We start from the raw sequence: 16189 nt of genomic DNA on the forward strand, positions 1-16189 counted from the left end.
GATGCAGAGGAAGTTTAGGATTGGTCAGATAGCTGATATATTGAATGATGATGACTTGAGGGCCGAAATGTTGCACGTTCAAGTACAATCCGTGGATATTCAACCTTTTAACAAAAAATATGATTTGAGTACAGCATGTCAGTAGACCCATGTGTCTGATGGTAATTAGCCTTCATCTTGAAGATTTAAATTAAATGATCCGTCACCCTGTGCTAACTACGAAGATGTCAGTCAAATGAACCTTCACCCTGTGGTAACTATGGCGATGTCAATCATATGAACCTTCACCCTGTGCTAACTACGGAGATGTCAGTCAAATGAACCTTCACCCTGTGGTAACTATGGCGATGTCAATCATATGAACCTTCACCCTGTGCTAACTACGGAGATGTCAGTCAAATGAACCTTCACCCTGTGGTAACTATGGCGATGTCAATCATATGAACCTTCACCCTGTGCTAACTACGGAGATGTCAGTCAAATGAACCTTCACCCTGTGGTAACTATGGCGATGTCAATCATATGAACCTTCACCCTGTGCTAACTACGGAGATGTCAGTCAAATGAACCTTCACCCTGTGGTAACTATGGCGATGTCAATCATATGAACCTTCACCCTGTGCTAACTATGGAGATGTCAGTCATATGAACCTTCACCCTGTGGTAACTATGGCGATGTCAATCATATGAACCTTCACCCTGTGGTAACTACGGAGATGTCAGTCATATGAACCTTCACCCCGTGGTAACTACGGAGATGTCAGTCAAATGAACCATCACCAGCCAGGCTTACTCCACCTGTACAGGAAGTTGTTTGGGATAAACGTTTCTGATAATAACAGAGGTAATGTGAATGAATGTAGAATATTTTTTTCCCCCCAGGATTTCGCGGGCCTTTTTTGTGATAGTTGCAGTGAAAGTTGCTGTGTTTTTTTTTTGGTGTTTGTTGTGATGAAATTGCAGGAGCAAGTGAAAGTTGCGATAAAAGTTGTGAATTTCCCTCTTTGTAATTATAATTGAGTTATTTGTTGAAAAATAAATAATTAATAAACAAACATTCTTTAAAGAACAAAACCATTGAGAAATGGTCCTCTAAATAACCTTACCAACATGCCAAACAAAAGATTACCAGGACTACAAAAATGTAGCATAATAGGCTGTTCTGCCCTCTGCTTTTTTAGGTCAGAAAATGTATATTGCTTGAATTGTTGTTATGGAAACGAACACAGTATAGTAAAGGACTTTTACCTTGGCATCATTCAAATGTTCGTCTCGTGGGAATGGCAACAGTTATCTAGAAACATAGCTAGTTATGCTATGTTATGCTAAACACGTAGGGGGAACAGTACATAGGATTTACTTATCCACAACAAAGTGCACCTGTTGGTATTACAAAAGGACCACAAGTACGACTGAATAAATGTTATGAACATCTCAGCCTTCACGTATAACGGAAAAAAACCAGCCTCATGTGTCACTGTGATCTGTTTCGTCACCTGACGTCCTGCCTGCGTTTCTGCCGTTCTCATTCTATGCTTATCAATCTGTTTTGCTATCCTTGTTGATTTATTTTATCCGTACAGGTGTTTATGTTGTTCAATTTCATATATTAATTTAAAGTCCAATTTCAAGTAATCCATTCTTCTACACTAGCTGCTACCTTATCTTCAATCCAAAAGTAATGTTAAATCTCTATGGCAACAGCTCTCGAGGGTTTGGGAAATAATCGGATTTATTGCTTCCTTCATTATTCACAGCAAAATAAATAATGTTCATTACATTTCATAGATCTATTACCAGACTCTATGTAAAAAGGGCCACGCACACCTTGCGGAAAATTATAAAAAAATTGAAGCCAGATCTATTTTTTTTTTTTATTTTATTTTTTTTTTTTTATACTTAATTTCTGAGTTGTTTAATGTGTTATTTTGTCTGTTTTGTTTTGTTATGGTTTGTTTATTTATTGTTCTTCTGTACTATGTAGCCTCAATCAGGGCATTGCTGCAAAAGAGCCCTGTGCTCAGTCAATTCTCCCTTAATAAACAATGATGAATGAAATTTCAGAATCTTCAGTGTGGACATGGGCTGTGTTCGGCGTAGCCATTCCTATTGTTTACAACGGATTAGAACTCTGCTAGTGTCTGCACCATAGACATATACATAGACTCCCCATTGGCCCTTGGCTCGCGTGTGAACTCGCCGCCATCTTGGGGAGGTGATGACTGGCCAGTAAACACACGCAAGTGAATGGTGGAGCTCCTGCTTTTCTGGATAAAAAGCACTATAGCGTTTACATTTCTCAACCGATTTCATTGATTCGTTTATATATTGAAGGGTTTATGATCTACGTGGAGTACAAAAAAAAACTTTTGTCTCCATGTTACTTAGAATCTTGATAGTAAGGCTATAATCGCCATAGGCATATGTACATACATCATATATGTCTTTACATTTACATTTAGTCATTTAGCAGACGCTTTTGTCCAAAGCGACGTACAAGGGAGAGAATATTCAAGCTACGAGCAATAGAACCTGGTGTAACAATAAATAAATACTACTTTACATTAGAAATATAACAAAATGAAATAAAAAGAAAGAAAGAGTGCAGAAGTGTAACTGCTGTAATTGCAAGTTACGCACTAGTCGAAGTGCCAGTTAGGACGGGAAGTGCTCTATGATAATTGCTACTAGACGCTCACTGTTCTTGTGCTCCCACAGCTCATTCACTTTGAAATACTGAAACGAAATCTAAATGATCGAAATAGTGCTTCTTTAACTACTAATATTGAATTTGACCATCATTGAGAAAAACAGAACAGAATCTGCAAATAGCCTAGCATAGCATACTCAAACTACTGACAGAGAAGGCAAATGTAAACAACCATCAAACACCTGCTTTCTATATTTTTATAGCCTTGGTGTAGCGGAAGGGAGAAAGTTGTGGCAGACGACAATGGTTTGTCAAATTTGCGGTAAAGTTGCGGTGATGTGTTAAAATTGCAACGTCGCGCTGAATTTGCGGGGAATCGTTGAATTTGCGTGAATTGCTGCGATCTCAACATCGCAACTTCCTGGGGGGTCTGATATTTGTGTTGCCCTACAATTTCACTACAAGGTGATAATAGAGTAAAATAAACAAATGCTTGGTTTCTTTACATTACACTTTATTCTGTATCTTTAATGGCAGGAAGGTGTACATAGCATGCATAGACAGTGTAGAGAAAAACATAACAGTGACTACGTTATTCACTCATTTAGCAAAAAGACAATTTAGAGAAAAACATAACGGTGAGCTGTGGTATATCACTCATTTAGCTAAAAGACATTTTTACTTCACAGAATAGTGACAAAGAAAAACATAACGGTGTGCTGTGTTATATCACTCAATGCCCCCTGTCATACCTCTGCAGATGAGGGCAAACAGACAGAAGAAAACTAATAAAACAGACAAACAAAGAAATGTAAGTGTGTGTGTGTGTGTGTGTGTGTGTGTGTGCAAACATTTAAATGAAAAAAAAAAAAAAAAAACAATGGTATTTCCCACAACTTAAGTCCACTTGTAGAGAATAACATACATCTTATAAAAAAGCTTGTGCATGTTCATGTGTGTGAGTGTGTGTGTGAGTGTGTGTGTGTGAGTGTGCACGTGTGTGTGTGTGAGAATAAGAGGCCTGTTAACACACACACACAGAATTGAAGACCTTGTAAATGTTTTCCCACATAGTATGTATTTGCATATATAGTATAGTATGCCTTTACATATTGTACACATATAAGAGGTCAGGCACATTTATGTGGACCTTCACTGCCATGTACTATCAGGAGATGTTTTAAAGACCCAGCTTGTTTAGGAGTTTTTCCACACTGGCATCAACTGAGTATCAACATATGCATTTGACAACTGCAAACTTCAGGCTTCAGAATTCAAGCATTTACGTGGTCTTTTCTTCACTGTGCAAACGCTGATGACCTAGTGTATGTTTTTCCACACTCTACACATGCATATGGCTTCTCCCCAGTGTGTGTTCGCATGTGAATTTTAAGATTTCAAATGCGTGAAAATGCTTTTCCACACTGGGCACATTTTTAAGGCTTCTCTCCTGTGTGTATTAGTCTATGTTTTTTAAGATGTGAAATATGTGAAAATGCTTTTTCACACTGGTCACATTTATAAGACTTCTCCTTAGTGTGTATTGGTATATGGACGTTAAGTTGTGAGGAGGTTGTAAAGGCTTTTCCACACTGGGCACATTTATGAGGCTTCTCTCCAGTGTGTATTCGCATGTGGATTTTAAGATTTGAAACGTGTGAAAATGCTTTTCCACACTGGGCACATTTATAAGACTTCTCTCCAGTGTGTATTTGCATATGTGTTTTAAGATTTGAAACGCGTGAAAATGCTTTTTCACACTGGGCACATTTATGAAGCTTCTGTCCAGTGTGTATTAGTATATGCCTTTGAAGATTTGAGGAACATGTAAATGCTTTTCCACAATGGGGACAATTATGAGGTTTCTCTCCAGTGTGTATTAGCATATGTGTTTTGAGAAGTGAAACGCGTGAAAATGCTTTTTCACACTGGGCACATTTATGAAGCTTCTGTCCAGTGTGTATTAGTATATGCCTTTGAAGATTTGAGGAACATGTAAATGCTTTTCCACAATGGGGACAATTATGAGGCTTCTCTCCAGTGTGTATTAGCATATGTGTTTTAAGATGTGAAACGTGTGAAAATGCTTTGCCACACTGGGCACATACATGAAGCTTCACCCCAGTGTGTCCTACCATATGCCGTTGAAGATCTGAGGAACATGTAAATGCTTTTTCACACTGGGCACAGTTATGAGGCTTCAATCCAGTGTGTATTCGCATATGTATTTTAAGATCTGAAATGCATGAAAATGCTTTGCCACACTGGGCACATACATGAAGCTTCACCCCAGTGTGTATTAGCATATGTTTTTTAAGATGTGAAACGCGTGAAAATTCTTTTCCACACTGGGCACATTTATGAGGCTTCTCCCTAGCGTGTATTAGCATATGGACGTTAAGTTTTGAGGAGGTGGTAAATGCTTTTCCACACTGGGCACATTTATGAGGCTTCTTTCCAGTGTGTATTAGTCTATGCCTTTGAAGACTTGAGGAACATGTAAATGCTTTTCCACACTGGGCACATTTACAAAGCTTTTCACCAGTGTTCTGCTTTTGATTAACACTAAGAGTGTGTGTTTCCTGGTGTTCCTCGAGTTCTCTCAGGACCGTGAAACTCTCCCTGCAGACTGTGCAGTGGTACGGCCTTCCATTGAGTTGCTGGCTGAGTTCATCGTTCTGTCCATGGAGCTTCTGTTGGGTTCCATCTGGATGTTCTGATGCACCTGAAAGAGTTTGATCTAGATGTTCTGATACAGTTTCAATTTCATATACAGTTCAAAACAAATCCTTGAATAACAATGAGTGTGTGTGTTTGAAAAAGAAGCCTGTTCTGTGCTGCCTGTGTGTGTGCGTGTGTGTGTGAGCATGAGGATGTGCATGTGTGTGGTAGTATATGTGTGAGTGTGCGCATGTGTGTGTGTGTGTGTGTGTGTGTGTGTGTGTGTATGTGTGTGTGTGTGAATAAGAGGCCTGTTCTGTGCTGCCTGTGTGTGTGTGTGTGTGTGTGTGTGAACGAGAAAATATATGATTGCTTTCTTGTACATTTCAATTAATGCATTGATCTGTATCTAAATGTTTTATCACAGAGTTATTATGTAAAAGCATATTCTTTTTCAGACCACTATGGCGTACAGTTCAAATAAATGCTTGAATAACAATTTGTAATCACTGGTTATGGATCTTCTGTTGTGTTATGTTCTGATGTTCAGATACACCTAGATGAGTTAGATTGGTCATTAAACTTGCTTTCCTGGCTCTGCATGGGAGCATGTTTGTGTTTCAACCCCCTTCACTAGTAAAATAAATATATTTCTTTAATATTTATTCACTTATCCAGTTTTTATTTTCTCACACTCACTAACCCAAACCCACTGAAACAGAACTTAATCAAGTCACAAATACACCTCTCTCTCTCCACAGATCTCCAGGTCACATTTCGTGAAATTTCTAAAGGTTGCAAAACACCAAAGGACATCAAATCTATTAGTCAATTAATGATGACATCAGACTAATAGATTTGACTCAAAAAATCTACAAGAATTAATTGACCATTGAACACAGCTCTTAGTGCATCAGTCTGAAATTACTTACTTTCCAGAAGACAATCGTTGTGTTCTTGCTCATCCTCTTTCTTCACTTTAACCTCCACTGTTGTCTGTAGTATTTCATTATGAGTGGAGCTTAGTGACTCTGTGAAGTCTGATTCCGTTTTACAGTGAAGATCTGCAATGGGCTTTTCTTCTTCATCTTGGCATGTAATCATATGTCCATATTCCTCTTCTTTTATGTCCTCTTCTTTCACTCTCAGTCTCAGGGGTACCTGGTGTGTTTCATCACAGCCAGGTCTCAACGGTAGTCCCAGATTCATGTTAGCAACGGACCAGAGATGATCCTGTCCAGAGTTTCCTATAAAGTCAGAGGAAAAACACAAATGAAATATAATGTAATATAAAAATATAATGGCTTTCAAGCTGTTTTCTTCTTGAAAAAAGAGATCAGAAAGCAACATTACACATCTCTCAACCACATCTCTCACTTGCGTAGGGCTGAAGCATTCGAGGAGGCAGTAGGACCTAACATGTTATGATACTGTGACTAAAAAACGTACCTCAAAAAATCTGTTAATTTGGTGTTAACCTATTTATCATGATCAGGCCAGATCATTAGTCCTATTTATCATAAAGGTTTAGTATCAGGCCAGATCAGATCATTAGTCCTATTCATCATAAAGGGCAACCCCTAGATACCCCTTTGCCATCCCTAGATACCCCTTTGCCACCCCTGCAATTACCATCATTCATAGCTATTAGATCAGGGGTACTCAATTAGAAACCCAAAAGGTCCACTCGCCAAATTTCCATTCAGTCCAGGGTCCGGAACAGTGACGGTCAAAATCCAAAAACATAACTCCAACAAAAACGTTCAAACTAACGTATGCACAAACGGTTATGTGGTCTGGCCTTATTTGTGTGAAAGGTGACATTTTTTTGTGGTTTAAACTTGGGCATAAAAGGTGTGACGGCCAGGCGGAGGCACTGATGTAAGTGTTCATTGGGTGTGCTCCTGTATTTGTTTTTCACCATATTCATGGTTGAAAAGGCAGACTCACAACAGTATCTCTATCCTAAACTGTTGTGTTATACTGCATATTTTCAGTTTAAGTACATTGAGAGCAACTAAACCCAGAAAAAAATTCCTTGTATATGAAAATGTACTTGGCCAATAAACATGATTCTGATTCTGATATATGTTGAGGTATGCACGCTCTTGTTGTGTGGCTGACTAACTATTACACTGCATGTTGCTTGGTATGATTGCAGATGGTTTATTTTTCTGCCCCTTACCTCAGAGTTCTGCGGGTATTTTTGTTCGAAGTGTGCATGCTTTGTTTCATAGTGACGTTTCACGTTACCACTTTTGACAAGGGCAACCGTCTCGTTACAGATTAAACACATCGGTTTTGTGCTCCCCACAGGCAGCACAAATGCATACTTGTCAGTCCACTCTATCTTAAATTCGCGATTTTTGGAATCAACTTTTCTCTTTTTGTCGGGTTTAAAGCACGCCATGATTTTCGTTCGCTGAGAAAAAAAATACCGTTCACATATCTATCTGCCGGCATTGTTGCCATTGACACACACAACCTGCGTGACCCACAGAGCTCGCGGCCAACATTGAGTAAGTGAGTGAGTTGTCATAGTGATGTTGTTATATTACAGCTCCTGATTGGACCTCTGGATTGGACACGGAAGATAGAAACCACATCGAGTAGGAAAAAAATATATAGCGCGAAATCACGCACCAATGAAACCTCGCTTGATCATGATTAAATTAGAATTTTGATTTAGGCTTCGGTCCAAATGTGATTGCGTCTGGGTCCGGATCCGGACCGGGGTCCGCCTATTGAGTACCCCTGTATTACATGGTTGTTTGGTTTGGGTTAAGTAGGGTTGGGCAACAACCTGAGCACTTCATTCAACAGCCATATTTGTCCACCACTTCCCCATCAACAAAGCCAGATCAACACATGATTTTAACAGGTCACATTTATTAAGAAAAAAAAAAATCTATATTCTATATTCTATTAAATCTATATTGCGTTAACGCCTGGAAATTGAAAAGTATCACACAAAAATATTTGAGAGAACTCAAAGAATGCCAGCACACTGACAGAATGTGTTGGTCTCAATACACATCACAAAACGTCAGATAAATACACGATCATTAATTGACCATTGAACACAGCTCTTAGTGCATCAGTCTGAAATTACTTACTTTCCAGAAAACAATCGTTGTGTTGTTGCTCATCCTCTTCTTTCTTCACTTTAACCTCCACTGTTGTCTGTAGTGTTTCATTATGAGTGGAGCTTAGTGACTCTGTGAAGTCTGATTCAGTTTTACAGTGAAGATCTGCAATGGGCTTTTCTTCTTCATCCTGGCATGTAATCATATGTCCATATTCCTCTTCTTTTATGTCCTCTTCTTTCACTCTCAGGGGTACCTGGTGTGTTTCATCACAGCCAGAGCTCGACGGCAGTCCAAGATCCATGTTAGCAACGGACCAGAGATGATCCGCCCAGAGTTTCTTATATAGTCTGGGGAAAACCACAAAGGAAAAAAATACAATGGCTTTCAAGCTCTGTTTCCTTGTTTGTAAAAGTTACAGAGAGCGACATTACATAAATAACTGGCACGTCGCATTTCGCACGGAGGAATTCACTTCTATATTGTCGCGGTCTCTGCATCCACTTGCCTATGGCTGATACATTCGAGTACGAGCTAATGAAGAAGGCTAAGATGTTATAATGCTGTGCGATCTAAGGCTACTGTGGGATCTAACGAAGACGGCTAAGATGTCATGATTCTGTGACTAAAAACGTACTTCAAATAAGTTAGCATATGCAGATCTGTTAGGTTAGTGTTTAGGTCAAGCAGTGTTTATCACAGCAAAATTTGAAGATACGTAACCAACATCGGCAACACACGGTGGACTACTCTGACATGTTCTTACTTGTGGATTTCCGGTAGTTGGCAAACCTAGCAGAAAACTTTGCATTACTGCCACCGTCTGGTAAGGAGAGTAACTGCAGGACTCTCTCTCGGTTTGTTTTGTTGAAACATTATTACAATGGGAATACAGATTTGTCCCAATTTACTTTGTTTGGCAGATCCTCCAGACTAAATTGTCCACGGCCTTAAACATAAAACATCTTCACAACTGAAAAGCTATTTGATTCAAAAGACAGCGATTTGTTACCACCACGTTACTGAGAAACTAGCCTACGTCTATGGGCTATACAGGTGTCACTTCATTCCGTCCAGTAATGTGCTACTTGTTGGCAAAGACATGAACATAGCTTATTGCATCATGTGTTGAGACTCCTGTTAGTCCTGCAGGCAATCTACAGATACAGCAGGTATTAAATATGTCACGTCAGCAGCACAGGGGGGTTGGACTGTGAGTTGCTTCTTGCTGTGCATGCTGGGAGTCGGAGGCATGCCCAGGAGGCTTTATCTCTCTCCCTCTCCCTCCCTCTCTCCCTCCCTACCTCTCTCTCTCTCTCTCTCTCTCTCTCTCTCTGACTGAATGGTCACTACAACATTTGCTGACAGAGAATGACCTACTATATTTGTGTAGTTGCACTACATTTCTCAGTAACGCGGTAGTAACATCGCCGTCTTTTGAATCAAATCGTTTTTCAGTTGTGAATTTGTTTTATGTTTTAAGTTGTGGACAATTTAGTCTGGAAGATCTGCCAAACAAAGTTAATTGGAAGAAATCGTTATTCCGATTATAGTCACACTCCTGTCCAGACGGTGGCAGGAATGCATAGTTTTTTGGTTGGTTTGCCAACTACCGGGAGTACACAAGTAAGAACATTTCAGAGGAGTTTACGGGACGGGAGAAGTTCACGGTGTGTAGCCGATGTTGATTCTGTAAAGACAGTATCGTCTTCATATTTTGCTGTGATAAACACTGCTTGACCTTTTTAGTCACGGTATCATGACATCTTAGCCGTCTTCGTCAGATCCCACATTAGCTCTAGATCGCAGAGTATTATAACATCTTAGCCTTCTTCATTAGCTCGTACTGGAATGTATCAGTCATAGGCAAGTGAGAGATGCAGAGACCGCGACAATATAGAAGTGAATTCCTCCATGCGAAATGCGACTTGCTAGTTATTTATGTAATGTCGCTCTCTGGAACTTTTACAAACAAGGAACCAGAGCTTGAAAGCCATTGTATTTTTTTCCTTTGTGGTTTTCCCCAGACTATATAGGAAACTCTGGACGGGATCGTCTCTGGTCCGTTGCTAACATGAATCTTGGACTGCCGTTGAACTCTGGCTGTGATGAAACACACCAGGTACCCCTGAGACTGATAGTGAAAGAGAAGGACATAAAAGAAGAGGAATATGGACATATGATTACATGCCAAGATGAAGAAGAAAAGCCCATTGCAGATCTTCACTGTAAAACGGAATCAGACTTCACCGAATCATTAAGCTCCACTTATAATGAAATACTACAGACAACAGTGGAGGTTAAAGTGAAGAAAGAAGAGGATGAGCAAGAACACAACGATTGTCTTCTGGAAAGTAAGTAATTTCAGACTGATGTACTAAGAGCTGTGTTCAATGGTCAATTGATGATAATGTATTTATCTGACGTATTGTGATGTGTATTAAGACCAACACAATTCTGTCAGTGAGTTGGCATTCTTTGAGTGCTCTCAAATATTTTAGTCTGATACCTTTCAATTTCCAGGCGTTAACGCAATATAGATTTTATAGAATATAGATTTATTTTTCTTAATGTGACCTGTTAAAATCATGTGTTGATCTGGCTTTGTTGATGGGAAAGTGGTGGACAGATATGGCTGTTGAATGAAGTGCTCAGGTTGTTGCCCAACCCTACTTAATCCAAACCAAACAACCATCTAATAGCTATGAATGATGGTAATTGCAGAGGTGGCAAAGGGGTATCTAGGGATGGCCCAGGATGGCAAAGGGGTATCTAGAGGTGGCAAAGGGGTACCTAGGGGTGGCCCAGGATGGCAAAGGGGTACCTAGGGGTGGCCCAGGATGGCAAAGGGGTATCTAGGGATGGCCCAGGATGGCAAAGGGGTAGCTAGGGTTGGCCCTTTATGATGAACAGGACTAATGATCTGGCCTGATACTAAACCCCAGGTTGTATTTGGCGTGTGTGTGTGTGTGTGTGTGTGTGTGTGTGTGTGTGTATTTGTAGTTGTGTGTGTGTGTTTATGGTCATGGGTCTAATAAGCCATTCAAAGAGCTGGTGAGGTGTTTGACCAAAGGGTCAAAGGTCGGCTACTTTGAAATAATATAATAAGGATGATGGTAAGCTGACTTTGTGAATGCTATGCCTCTACAGTGATGAGAAACGCTCAATTCAAAAAGTTAATTATATTTATAATAATAAATATAAATAAGCTTCCAAGAGACTGTTAATTAAAATCAGTGGCGATTTTAGCCTGACATTTCTGGTGGGGCAATTTTGTATGACGTTATGTCACCGTCACAAAAATAGAGGTAGCTGATTTTTATAAGCAGCAGGCCTATATAGACCAGTAAGATATGCTATGGGCTGCATTTTGAGTGCCAGCAGGGAGCAGAAATCCTATTTCAAATACATTTCACATGCTTCAGCGCGACACAAAGATGTTGCCTATAATACAGCATTAAAGTAAAATGATTGCAACAAAGTAAAAAAGATTAGACAGACACATAGCTCAAATAACTTGCATCATTTATTAAGCTTGTGGCACACGTGTGGCATACAATATGAAGCAAAACTGAAACAAATAACAGCAACAAAACATGCTGCTAAATGAACGAAACTATGTTCTTGCAGATTGCATTGATACATCCATCAGCTCCAAAAAAAAAAAAGTTTGACTCACAGAATCGTAGTGTCTTCTGGTGTCGCCCTCGCACATCGTCTCAAAGTTGGCACATCCCACAGAGCTTTATGCACGATATCAGCCTCCCCAGTACATAACGATTTTCCTCCGTCTGTTTGTTGTGCTCTAAAAGTGCCCCACCTGCCCCTAATGTAGAAACGCCACTGATTAAAATCACACAATGGCGTGCATATTGTCATTCTTGTTGCAGTTGTCCAAATGAACGAAGATACGATCACCTTTCAGCGGTCATAACTGCAATGATGAAACAAATTAAAAAAGTTAATTATGAATATATTTATATACATATAAACAAGCTTCCAAGAGACTGTTATCATTCTATTATTCGGTGGTCACAACTACCGACATTTTCCTTAATGTGGTACCTCAGCCTGAACCCATTTTCCTTAAAGTGGTATTTCATCCTGAACACATTTTCCTTAATGTGGTACTTCAGACTGAACACATTTTCCTTAATGTGGTACCTCAGCCTGAACCCATTTTCCTTAAAGTGGTATTTCATCCTGAACACATTTTCCTTAAAGTGGTTCTTCACCCTGAACACATTTTCACATTTCTCAATATGATCCCTCACTGAAATATTGGGTCCTCAAGCTCGTCTTTATTAACATTTATCAACATAATTTCATAACTCCACATGAACTTAAATGTCCACCAAATGTATTGATGCTCACACTGATTGCAATTGGGCAACAATATTCCGGTGGACTCTATAGCATTAGATATGTAAGGTGTATATATCTTAAGGTGTGTACTGTATATATAGTACAGCATGCACGACTAGTGTGTTGCACATTGTGGTTCAGATTAAATAAGAACAGCAAAATATTTTTATTGTAATATGATTATTATGATGAGCCAATGCATGTCATGATTTGGGGATGACATCAATGCCTATGACTGATGCATTAAGGTAAACATACACATGCAGGTTGTTAATTATATATATTATATATATATATATATACTCAACCATTTGTTTTGATCTGTATTTGGAATTGAATATTTCCTTATCAGGGAACAATGAATTGCTGCATCTAGAACATCTGTCTGTCATTCTAAATCCATATGGAACTCTTTCAGGTGCATCAGAACATCCAGATGGAACACAACAAAAGATCCATGGCCAGAATGATGAACTCAACCAGCAACTCAATGGAAGGCCGTACCACTGCACAGTCTGCACGAAGAGTTCTACGGTCCTGAGAGAACTCGAGGAACACCAGGAAACACACACTCTTAGTGTTAATCAAAAGCAGAACACTGGTGAAAAGCTTCGTAAATGTGCCCAGTGTGGAAAAGCATTTACATGTTCCTCAAGTCTTCAAAGGCATATACTAATACACACTGGAAAGAAGCTTCATGTATGTGCCCGGTGTGGAAAAGCATTTTCACAGATTTCAAATCTTAAAACACATATGCTAATACACACTGGAGAGAAGCCTCATACATGTACAGAGTGTGGGAAAACATTTGCACTCCTTAATAACCTCAACTCACATATGCTAATACACACTGGAGAGAAGCTTCACAAATGTGCCCAGTGTGGAAAAGCATTTTCACGGGTTTCAAATCTTCAAAGGCATATGGTAGGACACACTGGACAGAAGCTTCATGTATGTGCCCAGTGTGGAAAAGCATTTTCACACATTTCAGGTCTTAAAATCCACATGCGAATACACACTGGAGAGAAGCCTCATAAATGTGCCCAGTGTGGAAAAGCATTTTCACGCGTTTCAGATCTTAAAACCCATATGTTCATACATACTGGAGTGAAGCCTCATAAATGTGCCCAGTGTGGAAAAGCATTTTCACAAGTTTCAGGTCTTAAAATCCACATGCGAATACACACTGGAGAGAAGCCTCATAAATGTGCCCAGTGTGGAAAAGCATTTTCACAGATTTCAAGTCTTAAAACCCACATGTTAATACATACTGGAGAGAAGCCTCATAAATGTGCCCAGTGTGGAAAAGCATTTTCACAGAGTTCAAGTCTTAAAACCCATATGTTAATACACACTGGAGAAAAGCCTCTTAAATGTGCCCAGTGTGGAAAAGCATTTTCACAGATTTCAAGACTTAAAACCCATATGTTAATACACACTGGAGAGAAGCCTCATAAATGTGCCCAGTCTGGAAAAGCATTTACATCTTCCTCAGGTCTTCAAACCCATATGTTAATACACACTGGAGAGAAGTCTCATAAATGTGCCCAGTGTGGAAAAGCATTTTCACAGATTTCAGATCTTAAAAGGCATATGTTAATACACACTGGAGAGAAGCCTCATAAATGTGCCCAGTGTGGAAAAGCATTTTCACAGATTTCAAGTCTTAAAACCCATATGTTAATACACACTGGAGAGAAGCCTCATAAATGTGCCCAGTGTGGAAAAGCATTTTTACAGATTTCAAATCTTAAAACCCATATGTTAATACACACTGGAGAGAAGCCTCATAAATGTGCCTGGTGTGGAAAAGCATTTTCACGCATTACAATTCTTAAAACACATATGCTAGTACACACTGGAGAGAAGCCTCCTAAATGTACAGCGTGTGGGAAAAATGTGCACACCTTAATAACCTCAACAGACATATGCTAATACACACTGGAGAGAAGCTTCATAAATGTGCCCTGTATTCTTTCACCTGACTGAACGGTATGAATTCCAACTCCTTCCTGCTATCAACACCCCAAAGAAGCCCCATTATTGCACTCAGGGCCTCATTCACTAACATTGCGACTGCAGCGCAATCAGTGCCTTTGCCAAACCGCATATAGCGCACAGTGATTTTCCGCATTTTGCGTGGTATTTATCAAACCAGATCCTAGTTGGGCAATCAGCGCCTTACTCCGCCCATTAGTGCTAATAGCGCTTCGCTAAAATAGGGGAGAATGGGCCTGCTTGTTCCTGCCACCATGGATGATGAGTTAGAGTTAGAATTAGAGCTTTTGGTTCACAAGGTTACAAATTTACAATTTACTAGTTTAGTTGGTGTACTTCAGGTGCAAGTTATTTTCGTGAATAGATACGCGTTACTCCTACGCAGAAGGCGAGCACTGTACTCAGTGTGCTTGAACGATGGGTGGGAATGGCAAAGAATATGGTTTAAACCAAACATTGAGCAGCGATTCTGGCTAAGACCTGGCAGAACAGCTAGCTGGTGGGACAATTTTTTATATGCCTATATTTAAGCAATAAGGTACTCGAGGCAGTACTGTATCGTCAATAATGTACTGTTCAAGGGTGTTGTTAGGCCCGACGCGAAGCGTAACATTTCTGATGTTCGTATTTCTTTTTTGAATTAATTGTATCAAATTTCTCGCACAAACATAATTTTCATTTAGCAGCTGATATGTCATGCTAAAACACCTCTTGTTTCTAATACATAATTAATATTTACGCATCTCCTCCCATCTCTTTGCAACGAACACCCACTTTCCCTTATACCCTCCCAGCAGCGGGCAATCTGCGCTTTTACTCAAGTGCGTCACCATTGTAAATACGGTTTTATTTCTATAGTCGCTATTTGCGCAGAAATTACGCCTGAAATGGGCGCAATTCTGTTAGTAAATGCGGTCCTCAGTGTCTAAAAGCATTTGTACGCTACAGCAATCTGAAAACGCATATTTTCTAAATGATTAAATTGCATTATATTGAAAAATGTCCCTCTGGATTAATAAAGTATCCATCTACCTATCTATCTATACGTGTTTACATAATACATCTCTATGATTAGAGCATTTACATCATACACAAACCGATCCTTACTCTACAGTAACGCCTGTTCTCAGTGGGGGAAACACATGCCAGCAAATCAACTTAACAAAAGATCACAGGTGAAAAATCAATGAGAAGCTTTTGAGTGATATAACAAAGCGCACCGTTATGTAGTAAGTAAAGAAGTCATGTATGTGCACAGTCGGGGAAAGCACATGCTGACAAATCAACTCTTAGTGATCATTAATGAACAGCCATGGAGACAAATCATATCAACATTTGCTGTGTGGAAATCTAATACAAATAAATACTTTTTAATTTCATGTATGTTAGAAATTCAATTATTAGTATTGTTTATTTCTTGTTTTTTTTT

General features: G+C 39.4%; 3 protein-coding genes across 3 annotated transcripts in view; 2 read left to right on the forward strand and 1 right to left on the reverse strand.

The window, feature by feature from the left end:
* Positions 1-9177, reverse strand: part of LOC116219712 (zinc finger protein 184-like) — a 33984-nt gene extending 24807 nt beyond the window's left edge. Inside the window, exons 1-2 of the mRNA XM_031563451.1 lie at positions 8428-9177; positions 6244-6558 (exon numbers count right to left, since the gene is read on the reverse strand). Of these exons, the coding sequence (XP_031419311.1) occupies positions 6244-6558; positions 8428-8701 (589 nt within the window). The 5' untranslated portion in view covers positions 8702-9177. The remainder of the gene's footprint in view (positions 1-6243; positions 6559-8427) is intronic.
* LOC116219811 (gastrula zinc finger protein XlCGF57.1-like) overlaps positions 1-16189 on the forward strand; it is a 69513-nt gene that overhangs the window by 17210 nt on the left and 36114 nt on the right. The gene's annotated exons all lie outside the window — the stretch shown is intronic.
* On the forward strand, positions 9732-15444 carry LOC105908862 (zinc finger protein 708-like). The gene is made up of 2 exons (XM_031563701.2): positions 9732-10751; positions 13181-15444. Exons 1-2 carry the CDS (start codon positions 10472-10474, stop codon positions 14695-14697), a joined length of 1797 nt encoding a protein of 598 aa, XP_031419561.1. The 5' UTR covers positions 9732-10471; the 3' UTR covers positions 14698-15444.

This window comes from Clupea harengus, chromosome 26 (assembly GCF_900700415.2).
Source record: "Clupea harengus chromosome 26, Ch_v2.0.2, whole genome shotgun sequence".
Taxonomy (NCBI): domain Eukaryota; kingdom Metazoa; phylum Chordata; class Actinopteri; order Clupeiformes; family Clupeidae; genus Clupea; species Clupea harengus.

What these genes read in the sequence shown, in the direction of transcription:
- LOC105908862 (XM_031563701.2), top strand. Translation starts at nt 10,472, where the DNA reads ATGAATCTTGGACTGCCGTTGAACTCTGGCTGTGATGAAACACACCAG. An exon ending in CAACGATTGTCTTCTGGAAA is followed by an intron (nt 10,752 to 13,180) that starts GTAAGTAATTTC and finishes GAACTCTTTCAG; the next exon opens with GTGCATCAGAACATCCAGAT.